At 35.3% G+C, this 20,960-nt stretch overlaps 1 protein-coding gene and 1 pseudogene across 1 annotated transcript in view; both read left to right on the plus strand.

The window, feature by feature from the left end:
- MDGA2 (MAM domain containing glycosylphosphatidylinositol anchor 2) overlaps nucleotides 1–20,960 on the plus strand; it is an 858,597-nt gene that overhangs the window by 645,396 nt on the left and 192,241 nt on the right. Inside the window, exon 8 of the mRNA XM_043471432.1 lies at nucleotides 3,554–3,847. Within this exon, the coding sequence (XP_043327367.1) occupies nucleotides 3,554–3,847 (294 nt within the window). The remainder of the gene's footprint in view (nucleotides 1–3,553; nucleotides 3,848–20,960) is intronic.
- LOC122443986 overlaps nucleotides 5,840–20,960 on the plus strand; it is a 75,287-nt pseudogene continuing 60,166 nt past the window's right edge.

The raw sequence follows: 20,960 nt of genomic DNA on the forward strand, positions 1-20,960 counted from the left end.
AGCTGATTGGAAGTGATGAGTTAGAATAAATGCTGAAACAAAGAAAGCCTATGGTTTTTAATTAGCAGATCAAGTGTTCTCATAATTAGCTATCACTAAGTCAAGAAATAAATAGTGCTTAGGTTTAAGGACTTGCAAGAATTTTGGAAAATCGTAGTAGGCTGTAATTACTGACTGAAAGAATCTTGAGGTAAAGTTATAATTCTTATTATAACCCTACAAAACAGAAAGATATTCATGAGAACAAACAAAATCTCCTAACTGAAAAAAAAAATAATAATGATAATTTAGAGTGTTCTAGAGAATGGAAAATTTAATGTGGAGAGAGAGAGAGAAGCCTATAAAAACTTAATGTTTTAGGACATTCTTAGCCAAGAAAGTTGCAAAGAAAGGGTTAACTCTGAAATAAAAATTTCAAAAGCATCATGGAAAGGGTGGAAAATAAGCTGTATTTTAACTGGACTTTGGTATTTATATTAAAATGAGCAAATATATTAAAAAATAAATTTATAACTTACCTCGATTAAAACTGAGGTTTACATTTCTATAATTTTTATTACAAAAGGAGAAAAGTTTATCTAACCAATGATTACATTTACAAGGGAGTTTTTTTTTTCTTTTTCTTTTTTAACTATTTAGCATGATAAATTTAAAAAGAATATAGCTAGCCAAGGATCTCTTTTTGTTAGACTGGCCTAATGTAATAAGATCTTTGAATATTCATCTTCTTAAATCAGAAAATTGATACTTTTATTAGCCCTCTCCTCTCTGTAATGTTTTACTCTTTGTTCCTATAATCAGAACATGAATACCCTTGGAGATGGTTAAATATAAATTCTTAGTTTCAAAAGTGAAGAAATTCATACTCAGAGTGTTTAAGCTTGGCCAAGGTCATGTGACTTGATTTTGGAAGAGGTGAAATATACCAATTTTAAATAATAACACTCCACTAATAAATAATAATTATATATATAATATATATTATATAAATAATTATAATATATATAAATAATATATTTAAATATATAAAAATAATATATAAATTTATATATGTAAATAATTATGTATAAATAATAAATATTCTTTTAATGTATAATTTATTTTCATTTATTTCATACAAATGTAAAATAATTTGGATATTTATTTTGCCATATATGGGAATTATTCTAGTACTGTTAAATATAGATATTTAAGGCAGATATAAAAGATCCAACATAGAAAGATAAGGTAATTTGCAACATATGTGTTACATACTCCATCACATTTCTACCTTGACTCTTTTATTATCCTTGAGATGCCAACCAAGAGTCCAGTTTGTCCATAGGAACAAAGTAATTATGAGCAAATGGAGAGGAGTCCAGTGCTAACTCGATTCCTTTGAAACACCGTAGTTCGCTAAAGCCGGCTTCAGTGTTCATATCTCTACATCAGCCACCTGCTATCAATTTCCCTCAGTTTTAATTCTGTTCAAATCAAAGTATTTATCTTCTCTTATTCTCAGTTTTCTCATTTGTTAAATTTTAATATTAAACATTTGATTCAAGGATGGTCATGAGAATTCATGAAAATGTAAAATTCCTAACTATACCAGGTACACAATAGGAGCATAATTAATGTTAAGTGTTGAGGTTATTGCTGTTATTCTGTCCTTTCTCATGGAGGGTGAATAAATATTTCAGCTTTTTTTTGAAACTGTTGTTACAAGGTGATGCTTGTTTAGTATTGTATCATTCTCTGGTGGTTCACTTCAAAAAGAACAAATTATTTAGTTACATTATTTAGTTGTTTATATCTACAAGAGTAAATGATTTAATCATATATATATTTTTTCTATAACATTTCTAATGTTTAAATATTAAACACGTTTCTGTTAATGCCATTTCCTAGAAGGTATATATATTTCAAGAAGATAGTGGTAATGTTTCATGTTTTCTAATTTCTAAGATGCTGTGTATGGTTTAAACAGTTTTTTAAACTAGAAGTAAATGAAGGAATTAAATGGAAAAGCAGACATGAAGATATTTAAACAGCAAGATAATTAATTCTGATATAACTTTGTAAATTTTGTTTTCTATATGTATAAGAGAAAACCAGTTCAACATTAGTAGAAAAATATCTTAAAGGTTAAATATGTTTGTTTTTGTTCCTGGGCACTGGAGCACAGTAATGCTAGAAGGGCAAATAAAAATTTTGCCTTTTTGTCCGTATGCAGTATTACCTCCAAAGGGGAAAATGTATGACATTTTCACAAGGATAGAATTATGTGTGTGTTTCTGGTTATTCTTATTCTGCCATTCTAATTTAGCCCATGCTTTTCTTACAGATCCTCTATTGTATAAATACTTTTGAATTCATATACATTTGTATGAGAAGTAAAAGTCTTCCAGTGGAACAGGAGATACCTTTAAAAAAAGAAACTCATTGAATAATACTTCCCTTTTATTAATTCATGTTTTCAAGTGTGGTAAAGTTAACTTCCCATAAAATCAATCTGGTACTTCCCTGATGGTCTAGTGGCTAAGAATCTGCGCTCCCAGTACAGGGGGCCTGGGTTTGATCCCTGGTCACAGAACTAAGATCCCACATACTGCAACTGTAAGCCCGGACACCACAGCTACTGAGGCCACGCATCGCAACTAGAGAAGCTGCCGCAACACAACAAAGACCCAGCACAGCCAAAATAAATAATAATACATAATTTTTTTAAATCAACCTAATTTTCTAATAAATATCTTCAGTAACATCAGAAATTAGCTTTACTTGAGAAAATTACACTCATATTATTGAACTGTGTTTTTCAAAACTCACTTGAAATAAATTTTATGGAAATAGTGGCAATGTCTTGACAATCTATTTACAATGATCTCAAAATGTGTTCAAGGCAAATCATATGAAATTCAAATGTCAAAAAATATTAAAAATAGAGAAGAATGATACATTCAATTGTCAAGAGTGTGGCATTGTAATCCATTGTTCCATTTCATTTTCTCAGGGGAGAGAACAAATCCTAAACCTTAGCTGTTTGGTCAGTTTCTAAATCAGTTTTCAGAACTTTGGATTTTATATCAGAGGTTCTTCTTTTTCCCCTTCCTATTGCATTTACTGTACCTACTAAGTCTATGATATCTCTTATCCCTTTCTAATAGCATCCTTGGGTAAGAGATAATGGCCTAAGAAGCAGAAGACTGAAAAGCTTAACCTTACCTTAGCAAGTAGGATCACTCTTCTGTGAAATGCAGATGTTAAAGACCCAGTTAATGGTTGATAATGACCAATCATGGAGTAGATTGTTCTTATGTTGATCATTCGCGTTCCAGTTTAATGCTTATTTATCTTGCTAGTGTTTGAAGACCTCATTTGAGACCATGAAAACAATTTAGAATTACTTAAATGAGGGTATGTGCCACTTATTCCCAAGGTGTCTGTAATTTTTGTCATCTGAATTGTCACACTTCTTCAACCAGCAGATATTGTTTCCTTATGATTTTCTGTGTTTGAATATGCTTTACCAGTATATACTAACCTTGAAAAATTTTCTTTTTCCCATTTCAAGTTCCACCCAATCTGACTGTTCCACAGGAAAAATCACCTTTGGTCACCAGAGAAGGAGACACAATAGAACTGCAGTGTCAAGTAACTGGAAAACCTAAACCCATCATCCTCTGGTCTAGAGCGGATAAAGAAGTCGCAATGCCTGACGGGAATATGCAAATGGAGAGTTATGATGGAACACTGAGGATTGTGAATGTATCTAGGGAAATGTCAGGAATGTACCGATGTCAGACCAGCCAGTATAATGGATTTAACGTGAAACCAAGAGAAGCCTTGGTGCAGCTCATCGTGCAGTGTAAGTACATTTTTTTTTCTATGTATTTCTATTAGGGGGACAAAGGAAGAAAATTAGGTAATTTTTGGAGTTGGATTAGGAACCAATATTTCTACATTATTGCTACCCAATTTAAACTATAATTTCCCTAAGTCTGCCTATTACTTGAGCTAATACACACTAATGGAAAAGAATTGTGTTAGTATGCGTGTGATGATTATGATGGTGTTATGTCATTGGTTAAGGCCAAAGAATCAACAAGCCTAATGGTTAAAAACTGGCCATGTGCAATGAAGCGAAATGGAAATTGGAAGTAATTGCTAATTCAGATTATAATACTCTTTTGTTTTCACTGTTTATGTTTCTGCTTCAGCGATTGCCTGTCCTTTGCCCAAATTATTCACCTATTTCAGGGCATCCCTTTGCTTAAATTGTGGAGACCTAATCATTGCAATGCTATGTTTGCTATCTGAAATTGTAAGAGTAGATTACATGATTGTAGTAATATTGAGATAATTCAGGCAGATATTAGGTGCTGGTTTTGTGCTTTACTTTCCTAACAGATAATTATTTAACTCTGAGAGCTGAATATGATAGATTTTTAACTATTTTCATTGAAAGTGCTAACAAAAAATGCAGACATAGTGTGCCTTGTATTTGCTTTTAGTGTAAAAATGCCTAAATTCATGGAATTAAAAAGTTTAACAATGTCACTGGTGTTGGGTTATTAGAGAATGATGCCCTGGTATTTTGGATAACTGTTGGTGTGGGTACTACTGAAGAGAAGAAGCAAGCTAAGCACAATCTGTTCAAACTCCAGGAATATTGCTATAAATTTTAGTTGAGGTATTATTTGTTATTTACGTGGTGGCAAAATCTTTAAGAAAAAAAATGAAGTGGAAGTAACTATACAGGTCAGTAAGCAATGATGTTCTTTTCTTTTGTGGTTCTTTTCTAATGCAGAAAAGGGAAAATAGAAATCAGTCCAAAATGTCTGTTTTTATATTAGTCTTAAAGATGTCGGCATTGAATTATCTTACTTTAAATTTGGAAAAATAACTGAAATATGGAAGGATTATGTTTGCAACAGATAACACACATATTTATGTATGAGGAGTGTGAGTGTGAGTAATGGGAGGAGCAAGGGTCTGGCTGCTGTTTAACCCTTTCCTGTCCCTATATTTTAGAAATTCAGCTTTCAATGTGCTGTTTGTCCTGTAGATAAGCAAACTTATACTTGTCAAGTATCTTACTAGTTTTATCTGTAAAGAATGCAGCTCTTAAATGGTAAGTTCCATTCCACAGTTGAATATTACCTTTTCTTTTATTTCTCACTGACCTCTATATGCATGATAATAAGCTCATGGGGTAGGAGGTTCAGGTGAAAACAAGTTTCAGAAAGAAAAACAAAATTTTAAAGAAGCCTCTCCTCAATTCTCCAATCAATAAGAGACACCCTCAGGTAATCAGGATGTGGATACAGTTTGGAGTACTTCATTCTTGTTGATAATCACAGGAATATGTTTTTCCTGCAGAGTTAGCAGGACGTTTCAGTGTTCCTAAAGCTACTGAGCAATTCATTTTCACTCTGCCCACAACTCTCTGTGGAAGCTGTGGACACAAATAAAAGCTGTGGAACCCATTGGCTGTAGGGGATTTTGAATTAAAGTTTCAAGAGCCAGGATCTTTAATCTCCATAGAATATACTAACCTCTAGGATTCCTTTGGTGACCTAACTTCCCCCTTTTTTGCTTCCTAATAGATTGCATATATAATAAACTCAGCACCAGATCTGAAAATTCAATCCTATTAGTATCAGATGAAGATAAATACTGGCACAGTTGTCTCTAGTGTCACAAGGATGTAATTGACTAAAAGACATCAATAGACATAGGCAAAGCCGAATTCATTTAATGCACAGGAAAAGATCTGCATCCCAAGGTGACTTTGCAGAGCAGAAGGTATAATCTAACACTTCCTCTCAGAGGCAAGTTCCCCAGCCTACCAGGAAACATGGCTGGGTGCCAGCAGTCTGACCAGTTACTGGTGAGAATGCCCTAATGTCTTTCAAAAAGCTCTCTTTCATGTATTCCCAACTCTTCTGAAAAATCTGGTTATGTGTCTGAGCATCTGCCAGGTACAAATAACTGGTAACATCTCCAGAAGCCTTAACTACTTAAGGCTTATTCCTGTAAAACTAGTCATGCAGAAATCTTGATAATATTTTAAAATGATAAACAATTTAATTTTTATGGTGATTTCTTAAAAGAATGAAAATAATATAATATTTGTGTTTAATTTGTATAGCTGTGCCATATGTGCAAATAATTCATATAGAATATAAAATAAGTTTTTTCATTTACTTTATATATCAGATATCCATTTGATATTTAAAGCTATGATTTATGCATTTTGTATTCTCAGCATAATATGTTTTATATTATAGCTAATCAGCAAATGTGTTGAGTAAATATAACAAATGGAATGTGTATATATATGGAATATATTTATATAAATATAAATATATATCTATATATCTTCTTGTATAATTCATTCTTTATTATTTAGGGTTCAGGAATATCTGAGGACTAGCCACATAACAGTTTGATAGCTGTAAATGTCCAAGTGTATGAAGGGAGCGGATGTCAAATACTCTAACTTGTACCTAACACATTTTTCAGGATGTGAACTCTACACTTTATTATCTCCTTTCCTAAAATATGTTACACTGACAAGTTCTAGGACAGTCTGTTTTTCACACACACAACATGTATATATACACCCAAAATATGTGTATATATAAACATATAGTTATATATAATTTTATCAGTTTTGAAACATGAAAGAATGAAAAATAGATTATCATAATAGATAAAAAACACACAAAAATGTGTCTCTAAAGCATATTTTCCCTTGTTAAGTTTTAGTTGTGTCCAATTAAACAATAACCAATCAAAAGAATTAAAGAAGTAATTATATTAGTAATTGATGAGCAGAGGTAGTAAGGCCTAAGTATAAATAGTATAATTGTTTTTATATTGCATAAAAAATGAAACAGTCCACTTAGCTTAATGTTCTAAATCTTCAAGTGAGATTTATTCTTAGCCAATGTGTTAAAATTACATAGTAGTCATTTTATTAAAACTTTTTAAATTATTTACTATCCCCAGTTAATTTGCTTCTTCTTAAAATGTGTGGATAGTGATTTAGCAAGTGACAGAAGCCTAGAGGTATTTTACACCATTCTTTGTCCTATTAAGAGTAGCTTAATCACCATAATGAAATGGTTTAAATTATTAAATTTTTGTGCACATTGCTCATTCCTGAAAGCTGAGGCTTATTTTATAATATTTTAATTTCTACAATAGCAAGTTAGTACAAATGATATAGACCGGAATGAGAAGTTTCAAATATAAGGTCTTTAAAAATAGTGGTTTAAAATTCATCTACATTTTTAAAAATGCTAGATGAAATTGCAGCATATATTGTACAGTTTTTAATAACAGACCTTTAAATATTCAGCCACTATTTAATTTCATTCACATTTTTTGAAAATATATAATAATTCTTTTAATTTGCTTATATATATTTGAAGCAGTATTAGAATAGATCATTGAAAATAAAAGGTTAATAGGTTTTCGATTAACCTATTAATAGGTTAATAGGTTAATTGATCCATTATTTAAAAATTATGCTATGTATGAGCCTATTGAACAAAACTAGAACACTTTTCTAAACATAGTAGCGGTAGTTAAAGTGATTTTTAAATTTATCCAGTAAAATAATGATCATTTAAATAGCAATTAAATGAAAATGTCATTGGAAGAGTATATTTAAATATTTATATTAAATGAAGTCCAGTTATGCCTATGGTCCTCTAAAAGAAATTATTGCTCTTTGAAGTGTGTGTGGGGGTGTATATATATATATATATATACATATATGTATATATGTATATATATATATAAAACATACTGTGATTTTAATTTCATAAACTATAACATTTTATTTTTAATAAAAGCCAAACTTTAAATGGTTTTATCTCAAAGCACTGGTAAAAATCTTTCAGTGAAGTAAGAAATCTTTTAGTGAAGAAATATATTTCAATATATTTTGAGATATATTTTCTTGAAAATCAGGTGAAGAAGATATATACTACTTTGAATGTCAGTTTTAACCAAAGCTTTATTATCTGTAGGCACCTACAATTAAAGATATTTCTTTTATAAGATATAAAGTACACACTAAAACTCCAAAACTGACAAGTGTTAAAATGTATCAAGTGACCATCTTTTAGCTATGTTCAAATGAGGTTCCACGCTCCCTTTACTTACAATTTCTATTTTCCAAATGAAGGAAAACTATGAAAGAAAACAATCAGAGCTATTGAAAGACCCATATTCCTCATCTATTTCCAAAGCAAGACCAGATTGTATGAAGAGGAGGGAACTATAGATTAGAGCCATTATCGCTTACTCTTTAACTCAAGAAGCTTATTGAAGAGTACATGTTTATTTTTTTCAATCAAATGAATATTCAACCAAAGCAGAATATCATGGACCTTATAAAGAAAAGGAAAAGGAAAGACAGATTGGAATGCCATGTAACAGATATGCTGACTATTGTTAGATGAATTACTGAGTAGTTTTCTACAGTGTTGAGATATACAGAATAACTGAATTGAACAAATATAACTGCTTTTTGGGTTATTTTAAAACTATTGTGACTAAATTGATCTAAAGATAATATGAGAGACAAGGTATTGATTAAAGAGGAAACAAAAAGGCAGTTTGCTATATTCACACAGGGAGATGTTCAAGGCTATACAAGGGAATTTATAAGTAAATGGACAATAATTTTACTTAAAAGAATAATAATATGCCTTCTAACATAATCTGGAATGCTCTACATATTCAGGTGTATTCTTATTTTTCATATTAATTCATCCCATCTCTTCTCAGCCTCATAGACATGGTAATTCAATGTTGCCTCTATTGTAGACTTCTATACTCCCATTCTCCTCTTCCCACCAATTCTTCAACTCTTTAACCATTTAAGTCCTGCCTCAGTCCTCCCCCTTTAGTAAGCCCCTTGGTTACTGAGAAGGGCCCTCCTTGATAACCCTGTAGACACTGGTGTTTAGTATACCCAATTTAGAACTTCAAAGTAAAACTTCATTTTGAACATGCATGTTAGATGACAACAACAATAACATTAGAAGATAGACTTCTTTCAAAATAATTGGCTATTATTTCACTGTTGTTGTTGTTCAGTCACTAAGTTGTGTCTGACTGTTTGCAAACTCATGGACTGCAGCGCACCATGCTCCTTTGCCCATCACTGTCTCTCGGTGTTTACTCAAATTCATGTGCATTGAGTCAGTGATGCTATCTAGCCATTTCACTGTTGACATCATCAAAAACCTCTGTGCTATCACTTATAGAATGAGTTTGAACAACACAAAAAGTCCTTCTCATGGAGTTATTTCTTTCACCAGTATGACTTGATTCTAAAAGACTTGGTTTACTCTCATAAAATAAATTTACACTCAAAAGTTGAAGACAAACCCTTCAGGTTATTCAAGAGTATATCAGAAACAGAAATGGTAAGTTCAAGTTTCTTTTCTCTACATTTTAGGTAATGACAGCAAAAGAGTGTACAACCACTGCCTCTATAAGAATGATAACTTTGACAAGAGTATTCGTTTAAAGAATTTTCTTTGACCCACAGAATCATAGCTTTTATCCCTTACAATGCCTGGTGTAGTCCATAGACTGTAGAGTTGGACATGACTAAGCACGCACGCACCCACACTCATGTTATCAAAAGATAAACTGAAAAAAAAATAAAAGATAAACTGAGGCGTGTTGAACATTTTAAGCAAGCTCTTAAACTCATATTTGAGCAAAAATTGATTCTGATCCACCAGCACCAAACTGGAAGTGATTAGGAGTGCTCCATAGATGGGAGCTTGTGGCAACACGTATAGAAAACATAAAAACAAAGTCAGCAAGTTATTAACTGGCTATAGTTTAAAAACTCCCGATAGCTCAGTTGGTTAAGAATCCACCTGAAATGCAGGAGACCCCCGTTCAATTCCTCGGCTGGGAAGATCCGAGAAGGGAAAGCCTAATCACTCCATTATTCTGGCTAGAGATTTCCACGGTATAGTCCATGGGGTCGCAAAGAGTTAGACACAACTGAGTCACTTTTACTTTCAAAGTTTCAAGCCTGGTTGTCTGTTTGTGATTGGTCATCTTTAGATTTCAGTTTTGCAACCTTGATCCTTTCATAGGCTTTGATTTTGGTTTGCTTACACCTCAGTCTAATGGCCTCCTTGTTTAATGAATTTAACCTTAGATGTGCATGGCCCATGGCCAATATCTTAATAACTCTGAGCTTTAGTTTTCTATTTCCAAGAAAAGAAAAACGTTTTCCATTTTCAATTAACATTTATTTGAAATAACTTTGCAAAGCGTCCAGAATATTGCTCACCAGGCAGCACAGAGTAGAAATTATGATTATCAATTTAATGTATCAGTTCTGAAATGTTTTAATGTAAAGTATCCATTTTCTTAGTGCAAATTATTCCTCAGCCTTACTGTCTCCTGTTTCCTTCTCTAAAGACCCTTTGATCCATTCCTACTATAACTTAAGGTCTTTGTGGGCCAAAGCAGCTCTTACATTTCTAGCATGAGAGGAGCTGTGAAACTGGTAGATTCTTGATTAACTTATTCATTTCCAGGATCTCTGTACTTGAGATAAGGTTAAAGCTAAAACTTTACTAAGAGGAAATGTAAAATTTTATCTTCTCAAGTGAATGTAGGTTGGGAAAAACATTTGCATTTACCAAGAAAATAATATCTTAAGCATTCACTTTTCATATTTTAACATGAATGATTATTAAATGGAACTCAGTATTTATTACACACAGTTCCTTTATTTGAATTAAATGGCCATATTTGTTCTTCTGATGTTTGCGGAAGTTATTAAAAGCATTAATCAATGAAACCTTGAGGCAGTGTTAATATTTTGAGAACATTAATATTTGTGTTATTTTCTCCCATCTTAGCTTCCACATCCCCAAGTAGTTAAGATCTTGTCTTTAAAAAGAAGAAACTATAGCCTTATATGATAGTGTACAATTTAAACTGTATAAAATAAACTCTAAGATTTTTATCGCAAGTCAGTATATCATATAAGTATACTTCACCTCATTTCCCAGAAGATTTAATGAGAAATTATAATGGAGCTGCCTTGAAAAAAAGATTTGTTTAAAGATTTTATTTTTATGTCCCTCCTGAATATTTGAAAATTGAATGTACCAAGTGGATATGATATTTTGCAGATGCTTTGTGATGAATTTACTTTAACTGAACTAAGATCATGGCATGTGATCCCATCAGTTCAGTTCAGTTCAGTCGCTCAGTCGTGTCCGACTCTTTGTGATCCCATGAATCGCAGCATGCCAGACCTCCCTGTCCATCACCAACTCCCAGAGTTTACACAAACTCAAGTCCATCTAGTCGGTGATGCCATCCAGCCATCTCATCCTCTGTCGTCCCCTTCTCCTCCTGCCCCCAGTCCCTCCCAGCATCAGGGTCTTTTCCAATGAGTCAACTCTTTGCTTGAGGTGGCCAAAGTATTGGAGTTTCAGCTTCAGCATCAGTCCTTCCAGTGAACACCCAGGACTGATCTCCTTCAGGATGGACTGGTTGGATCTCCTTGCAGTCCAAGGGACTCTCAGGAGTCTTCTTCAACACCACAGTTCAAAAGCATCAATTTTTTGGTGCTCAGCTTTCTTCACAGTCCAACTCTCACATCCATACATGACCACTGGAAAAACCATAGCCTTGACTAGACAGACCTTTGTTGGCAAAGTAATGTCCCATCACTTCATGGCAAATAGATGGAAAACCAGTGGAACCAGTGGCAGACTTTATTTTTGGGGGCTCCAAAAATCACTGCAGATGGTGGCTGCAGCCATGAGACTAAAAGATGCTTGCTCCTTGGAAGAAAAGCTATGACCAACCTAGACAGCATATTAAAAAGCAGAGACATTACTTTGTCCACAAAGGTTCGTCTAGTCAAAGCTATGGTTTTTCCAGTAGTCATGTATGGATGTGAGAGTTGGACTGTAAAGAAAGCTGAGTGCCAAAGAATTGATGCTGTTGAACTGTGGTGTTGGAGAAGACTCTTGAGAGTCCCTTGGACTGCAAGGAGATCCAACCAGTCCATCCTAAACGAAATCAGTCCTGAATGTTCATTGGAAAGACTGATGCTGAAACTCCAATACTTTGGCCACCTGATGTGAAGAGCTGACTCATTTGAAAAGACCCTGATGCTGGGAAAGATAGAAGGTGTGAGGAGAAGGGGATGACAGAGAATGAGGTGGTTGGATGGCATCACCAACTCAATGGACATGAGTTTGAGTAAAGTCCAGGACTTGGTGATGTTCAGGGAAGCCTGGTGTGCTGCAGTCCATGGTGTCACAAAGAGTTGGACATGACTGAGCAACTGAACTGAACTGAACTGCTCCTGCCATCCTGGGCTATCCTCTTGCTTCCTGGTTCTCACTCTTTCAGAGATGGCAGGAGGGTATTTAATCTAAGGGAATTGTCAAAGACAGTGGAAACTCATTCTAAAGTAAAACGTGAAAGTGAAAGTTGCTCAGTCATGTCCCACTTTGAGTCCCCATGGACTGTAGGCTGCCAGGCTTCTCTGTCCATGGAATTCTCTAGGCCAGAATAGTGGAGTGGGTAGCCCTTCCCTTCTCCAGAGGATCTTCTCAACCCAGGGATTGAGCCCAGGTCTCCTGCATTGCAGGTGGATTCTTTAACCTCCCATTCTAAAGAGCTTCTCAATGCAGAACACCAACAAGATGTCTTCATTGAACTGTGGAGCGCAGATCACCTGAAAAGATGATCAGTTCGTCAAGTATATAGATCTTGTAAGGAAAATAAGCACATTTTTTTTTCCTGGTGCCGTCTCTGCTTCCATCTTAATGTAGAATATGGGATAATTTAATATTTAGAAAAATAACTTTCATTAAAAGTTTTATTTTCAGCATCTATGTGAAGTAGTGAGACAGGAACCAGCCAGTTTTAACAGAATGATTAAAAGTACTGTCAACTTAACTCAGGCAAGAATTTGTTGACTGATGTTGTCAGTTACGTACTTCTGCCCACCCCAGTTATGGAGATACGAATTCAAATAGATGATTGTAGTATTTCCATAATACTGAAAAGATGGTTTTCTCCCTTGAAAGCCTTCATATATGTGATTAAATGTTGTTTGAATGAAGAAGGTTTACGTTGGCTCTCTCCCTGGGGTATTTTCTTATCCTTCTCCCTTCCTCACTTTATGAAAATGCATCCTCTAAGAGAAGTAAGCATAAAGATGTTTGTAAATATATGTGTGTAACTATAAAAATCCTGTGCCTTTTTAATAATTTTTAGTTAAAAAAGGGTTTATTCCCTCATCCAATAATAAATGTATTCTTCCCAAATATAGAATTGAGACATTTTCTAGTGTGCATTTCTCCCCTGAAAATAAAAAGATAATAATAATAAACCATTAAATAAATTACACACAGAGTTTTACAATAATATACTCCATGAACATGCTTGTGACTTGATCAATATATTTTATAATACCTGCCATGAAATATTTCATGCGGAGGAAAATATAAAGTATGTAAAAGACGTGAGTTTCTGGTTAGGAAAAACAGCACAAGCACTTTAGAAGTTAGGTAACAATATAAGAAATTGGATGATAGAAAGGCACTTCAGTCAGTGCATGGAACCAACCAGGAAATGAGAAATCAAAGGCTGATATTGTCACAGGAACACATGACTTCCTATCACTTCAGCAAGAGAGATGCATTTACCAATGTTTAATCCACTTACGAACATTGTTCATACAGAATTTTAGGTTATGTGCTGGCAGTTTTTTCTTTAGATATTATCAATGGTTTGACTCAATATAATATTTTAATATTTAACACCAAAGAGTTTTGCATATATTATATTATTGGGGATTATATTATGTTAATAACTTTTAACCTAGTAGTGAATTGTTCTATTGTATAACCTACCAGAGGATCTTCTTAGTTTCAACTACATTCAAACTCAACTCATGGGGATACTATAGACACATATGGACTCAAATACACTTTTGCAGATATAAGACAGGAACCACAGCTTGCCAGCATGTCCACCTGCCCCCACTTCTGGGGGCACTTGAAAATTGTCAACATATTTTGATTGTCATAATTGGAAGAGGGATACCACTGGTATTTAATGCATAGATCTTGTTAATTTTAGGATGTTTGGAGGTTTCCCTGGCCTCTAATCTTAGGTACAGTAGCACACCCCTCCCTCATGTCATGACAATAAAATGTATCTCTAGACCTTGCCAGCTGTCTTCTATACCCATCAAGTATGCATAGTTATACCAGGTAAAATCAAAATTATACACATCAGGTACGCTTGTGATGGGCAGAATTGTACCCAAAGGGGTATAAATTATGTCCATTGAGAACCTCTACGTAGATGATGGCTTGTGTATAAGGAGACAAGATCTCTGTAATTCAGAGATGGGGACTCTGGCAGAATTCTCTGCCCCATAGGAATCAATGTCTCTTGTAACAAATCTATAGGTACAACTTCCAAAGTCCCCGAAGTCACAAGAGTCACCAAGTTCTTACACTAAGTTCTAACTTATGTCTTCTTATCAGATATTAACATTCCTCTCAATCCAGAAACAACTTAATACAGAAATGTTGGTTAAAAACATAGTTGGTATTCTTCCCTTGTCATGGAGATCAGAGCGGGAACTTTAAAAGGTCAGAGTCTCATGCAATGGGGAATTTTTTTTTTTTCAAATGCATCTGTTAAACTTTCTTAGTAATTCTTTTGCTTTTGTGTTTTTTTTTTTCATTTCGCCGTAATAATTACTGTTGTATAAATTATGAAAGTAAGTTTCCAATATACCTTACTTTTTGTCTCTTAACTTGCTATTTGTCTCATTTCCTGTTTTGCTGCTGTGCTTATGTTCTTTCTTTGCTGGACTTTCAGCAGGTATCTGGGTTTGGGAGGCAGTAGCTGTATTTCATTCTTGGATCATTTTGATCATCTTATGAATTTCTTTCTGCTGGCAAATGAGTATTTCCTTGAAGCTTTAAGGATTCTAGTGGGCAAAAGCAAAAATCCTTCAAAAGGAAACTTTGAAACCTAAACGGACCACGCATTGTGAATTTGAAAGACATTCTCTGTTGATTTCACACTTATTAGACTTATTTTAAAATTGGAAATTACTTTCTTCTTAATTACAGAGTATTTCCAAAGGGAAAGGAGCCAAATAATGATCTTGAAAATTGGTCAATATGTGGATTTTGTTCTTTAATATTGTTTCTCAATAAGGAAGTAAAAGTATTTTTTCTTGAGCAGGATAATTATGTAGCATGAGAACTTAAATTTAAGAGGGATTTAAATATGCAAAATTAATCAGGGGAAGAAAATGTTCAAAAATAAGCAGGAAATAGAAAAACATTTAAGAAAAATGGGACAGTATTTCTTCAGTTCAATTCAGTTCAGTCTCTCAATCATGTCCAACTCTTTGCAACTCCATGGACTGCAGCACGGCAGGCTTCCCAGTCCATCACCAACTCCTGGTGTTTACTCAGACTCATGTCCATTGAGTCGGTGATGCCATCCAACCATCTCATCCTCTGTCGTCCCGTTCTCCCCTCGCCTTTAATCTTTCCCAGCATTGGGGTCTTTTCCAGTGAGTCAGTTCTTTGCATCAGGTGGCCAAAGTATTGGGGTTTCAGCTTCAGCATCAGTCCTTCCAATGAACGTTCAGGACTGATCTCCTTCAGGATGGACTGGTTGGATCTCCTTGCAGTCCAAGGGACTCTCAAGAGTCTTCTCCAACACCACAGGTCAAAAGCATCAATTCTTCAGCACTCAGCTTTCTTTATAGTCCAACATGACTACTGGAAAACCATATTCTTGACTAGACAGACTTTTGTTGGCAAAGTAATGTCTCTGCTTTTTAATATGCTGTCTAGGTTGGTCATAACTTTTCTTCCGAGGTATTTCTTACCATTTAGTTATTTGTGTTAAAATGTTTATAATAGCCAGGACATGGAAGCAACCTAGATGTCCATCAACAGATGAATGGATAAGGAGGCTGTGGTACATATACACCATGGAATATTACTCAGCCATTAAAAAGAATTCATTTGAATCAGTTCTAATGAGATGGATGAAACTGGAGCCCATTATACAGAGTGAAGTAAGCCAGAAAGATAAAGACCAATACAGTATACTAACGCATATATATGGAATTTAAAAAGATGGTAATGATAACCCTATATGCAAAACAGAAAAAGAGACACAGATGTACAGAACAGACTTTTGGACTCTGTGGGAGAAGGCGAGGGTGGGATGATCTGAGAGAACAGCATCGAAATGTGTATATTATCAAGTGTGAAACAGATCACCAGCCCAAGTTGGATGCATGAGACAAGTGCTCGGGCCTTGTGCACTGGGAAGACCCAGAGGGATCGGGTGGAGAGAGAGGTGGGAGGGGGGATCGGGATGGGGAACACATGTAAATCCATGGCTGATTCATGTCAATGTATGGCAAAAACCACTACAATATTGTAAAGTAATTAGCCTCCAACTAATAAAAATAAATGGAAAAAAAAATGTATGGTTGAAGTGGTGGAAGTAATCTGATTTCTTCAGCTGTTACTTTCTGTTTGTCAGTGTCAATGTGTTCCCTATTGATCCTTGTGTTTGAAGTATATGTTCTTAAACATAAGCTAACTGCTTTGCGTACAACATAAGATACGACATAAGATAAAGTATAACACTTTACTGCTCAGTCAAAGTGAAAGTTGCTCAGTTGTGTCCAACTCTTTGCGACCCCATGGACTATATGGTCCATGGAATTCTCCAGGCCAGAGTACTGGAGTGGGTAGCCGTCCCCTTCCGCAGGGGATCTCCCCAACCCAGGTATCAGGCCCAGGTCTCCCACATTGCAGCTTGATTCTTTGCCTGCTGAGCCACCAGGGAAGCCCAAGAATAGTGGGGTGGGTAGCCTATCCCTTCTCCAGGGGATCTTCCTGACTCACAAATTGAACCAGGGTCTCCTGCATGACAGGCAGAGTCTTTATCAGCTGAGCTACCAGGGAAGCCCTACAGTTCAGTTAAAAATATAAGTAATCTAACTATATGAGGTTTTTGCTTGAAGTGCTAACTTGAAACTGTAAGATGCAAATGTATAAATTGATTGATCACATATAAATAGATACAGATGCATTTTATGAAAATATTTAGAGAGGTATAAATACATATCACATATATCAGTCTGAATTGGTATAGGCTCCTTGAAGAGGGCATGTTTATTGAGTGAGCACTCATTCTTATTACTGTTTTTTTCTTCTTTGTCTATGATGTTGAGATGCTAGTTCTGTTTTTACCTTCAAGTTGTGTCTTTATTAGGGCTTCCCTGGTAGCTCAGCTGGTAAAGAATCCACCTGCAATGTAGGAGACCTGGGTTCGATCCCTGGGTTGGGAAGATCACCTGGAGAAGGGAAAGGCTACCCACTCCAGTATTCTGGCCTGGAGAATTCCATGGACTATATATATATAGTCCATGGGGTTGCAAAGAGTCAGACAAGACTAAGCAGCTTTCACTGTGTCTTTGCTGCTATTTATCTTTCTTTCCCCAAATTAGGTTTTGGTCTCATCTTGTTCTCTTACTCTGTGCTCGCTCGCTTGACAATATGATGATTTGAACTATCATTGCTCTACAGATCTTCCTCCTTGTATATCTTAGACATTCAGCCAGCTTCTGTGAAATTTCAGTTTTGTCTCCTAATGATTTCTAAAATGTAATGTGACTAAAATAAGTTTATAATCATTTCCCTTCATTATTTTTCTCCTCTTGAGTTCCCTGTCCCACCTTAAAGGATGTCTCTCCTCCCTGTTCGAGTCACTGTCGATGGAGCAGTGCTTTCTCTTCCAGCGTGAGGCCTGCTCTCTTCTTTCAGAAGCCCCCCAGCCACGAGGAGCAGAGGCTGCCTCCTGGATTTGAGGCCTCAGTGCTGTGGGGACCTGAGTGATCACCATACCCAACTCCCTTATGCCGGCACCCTGCTCCTCACCCCGAGAATGGTTACCAGCTGCCTCCAAACAGCCCAGAACCTCCTGGTAGTAGTTTCAGACCATGTGGGAGGATCCTGTGAATGGTGGGTGGGCTGCTGCTGTTCCTCCCGAATCCTGGTTTTGAACTAAACTTTGCACAGTGAACTGGAGACCTATGACGTGTGGCTGCTGATGGGGGCAGCAGCTGCTGATGTGAGGACCAGCTCCGTGGAGTTTCTCCGCATCCCTCCCTTCCCTGCTGCTGGCTTCAGCTCTCCTCATGTGCCCAGATGTGCGGACTGAGCCACAGGGTGTGCTGCCTCCCACCCGAGGGGGGAAAAAAATAGAGTCACTATTTGATCTTCCCTTTTTCTAAATACGCCTTTGAAAATTAAAATATTGGATTCTGAAATTAGACATGATTTAAATTCTAGCTTTGCTACTTTAAACATCATTTCTCTCAATATTTGTTTTTTTAAAATACCTATCATGAGAGAGATTTATTTTCATTCATTATGTCATAGGTCTATCCAAGGAGTAAATTAGATGGTGTTTGATATGTGTGTAGCCCAGTGTTTGACACACAGATGCATGCATGCATGCTCAGTTGCCTCAGTCGTGTCTGATTCTTTGCAAACTTATGGACTGTAGCCTGCCAGGCTTCTCTGTCCAGGGGATTCTCCAGGCAAGAATACTGGAATGGACTGCCATGCCTTTCTCCAAGGAATCTTCCCAATCCAGGGACTGAACCCGCATCTCCTGTGTCTCCTGCATTGCAGGCAGATTCTTTACCACAGAGCCATGAGGGAAGCCATCTGACTCACAGATAGTACTAACTGTTAGCTGCCATGTCTCAAATTATCTGAATTCATCATCCCTGCCTCTCCAGTCCCACTGTCATTTACCAATGGCGGCCCTTTTATCTCCTGCAAGAAATCCTACTACTTTTCCCCATCTCTGATCTTCCCTTTCCCTTCAGAACATTTCTATCAGATGAATGTTGCTTTATGAGCAGAAACATTTTCAGATGAAAATAACAGAAAGTTCTTGTCTAACTGTTATGGGCAATAAAGTATAATGGGTTCCAAGGGCTTAAATATTACCTTCTTCTCAACCATGAACTCAATCCTCTGTGTGTGTTATTTAGTGGTTCTCATTATTTCCAGCTGTACCTGAAAAAACAGACAAACAAACTAGCCCCTTTTTGCCTCTCATCAAGGATCAACTCCAATGGGACATGGTTTTCTTGGCCTGAATAACCAAGCCAAATTCATTGAATGCAAGCATTCCTTGTTCTTTCTCTGTTTGAAAACTCTGTATGACTACTCATTACCTGTGATTCAAAATTCAGACTCCTAAATTGGAAAACAAGATCCTTCACCCTTCTCTGAAATCATATACCGTATTCCGGTCAGGGTGAGCAGTTCGTTACCCTGTGTACTTTTGAACTTGCTGTTGCTTGTAATTCCATCTCCTTTGTCACAAATATTCTTAAAGAGTCACCTCTATGAACTCACTCTTCACCATCTTCAAAACAGCATTCAAATACCTTTTCTCTAATGGTAACCTCTGAAACCTCCAGGTAGATGTAATCTTTTTATTCTCTAAATCTGACCTTTTTTCTGTTCTTAGTAATGTCAACCTTCTAACTACTAATTGATAGATTGATATAGATACAGATATATATGATATAAATCTGTATCTATATCTATCTTTGCATGTCTCTGTTCTCTCTCCCTTTTTCTGTCTCTTTCTCATTAGAGTATAAGCTCTTCCCTTCATGAATCATAATTGCTTCTTCCAAAAGAGCCTAGATCAGTAACTGCATTACTTAATAACTATTTGAAATATGTACTTCTGGCTTTGGCTGTTTTTCAGTTATAGTTTTGTTAATGAAAATGTTACACTACACATAGTTTTTACCTGAACTGTGAATATGGGTACACACTAGAATAGGGGGGAAATAGACTATAAATTGTAGGATAGATTCTGAATCTGTCACCGGGTTCTAATTCTAGTGGTGACATTTTTAAATTGTATGACTTGTCTTAGTCTCTGCCACCAATTTTTTTATGCAAGTGAAGAACTTAGTAAGGTGATCTCTTAATATTCCTGAAGTTTCAAATTGTTAACAATAAGCCATTATAATTAATGTATGTATTACAGAAAACACATATTCTAGTAGCCATTTCAGGAGTCTCCTAGAAACTACATACTTGAATTAAAAAGAAGATACGTGGTTGAAAATATTTCATCACATAAGTACTCAGGGTTAAAATAACCCAAATGTTTGTTCTAATTAAAAGATGAGAGTGAAGATAAAAGAAAAATTAGGAGACTAGAGGCACCTGTAATTTTACATGCTTGGTTCTTTTGCATCTCTTGCATTAGAGAGAATACAACACATTTGAAATCTTATTGAAAAAGCATTCCTGGTACATTTAATGACAACATTTCAGTGCCTGATAAATTAAAATAAAAAAAATATTAAAGATGTTGTCTTGTGAATTTTACCTGAACCTTTCCCCTTTTCTTAATTATGATTAACTTCATTTTATAACAATGATTACTATGTATAATAGGGCACATGTACTAGTCCAAGCATTGTATGTGCAAATATGTGTTACTTTGCAATTACTTATTTTTAAAGAATATAAATATATTGTCCAGTATCTTCTTTAAAAAAATAACACCAGAATATGTCAAGTACCTAATTTTAAAATTAGATCAGCTGTTTGCTTTAGCAAGTGTATCTTTTTTGAGAAGTTCCTGAGTCTTATAGAGCAATCTGTTTATAAAAAAGTTCTGCTTCTAGTAATTTAAATATTAATGCATCAGTTCATTTGGGTTAAAAAAAAACACCAAAAACCTAATTTTTTCAGGATACATATTGTATTTGTCTAGATTTGAAAAATATGTTAATTGAAATGACCATTTTGACCTTGGGCCACATCCAAAGTAACATGTAATAAGTC

This window comes from Cervus canadensis, chromosome 6 (genome assembly GCF_019320065.1).
Source record: "Cervus canadensis isolate Bull #8, Minnesota chromosome 6, ASM1932006v1, whole genome shotgun sequence".
Classification (NCBI taxonomy): domain Eukaryota; kingdom Metazoa; phylum Chordata; class Mammalia; order Artiodactyla; family Cervidae; genus Cervus; species Cervus canadensis.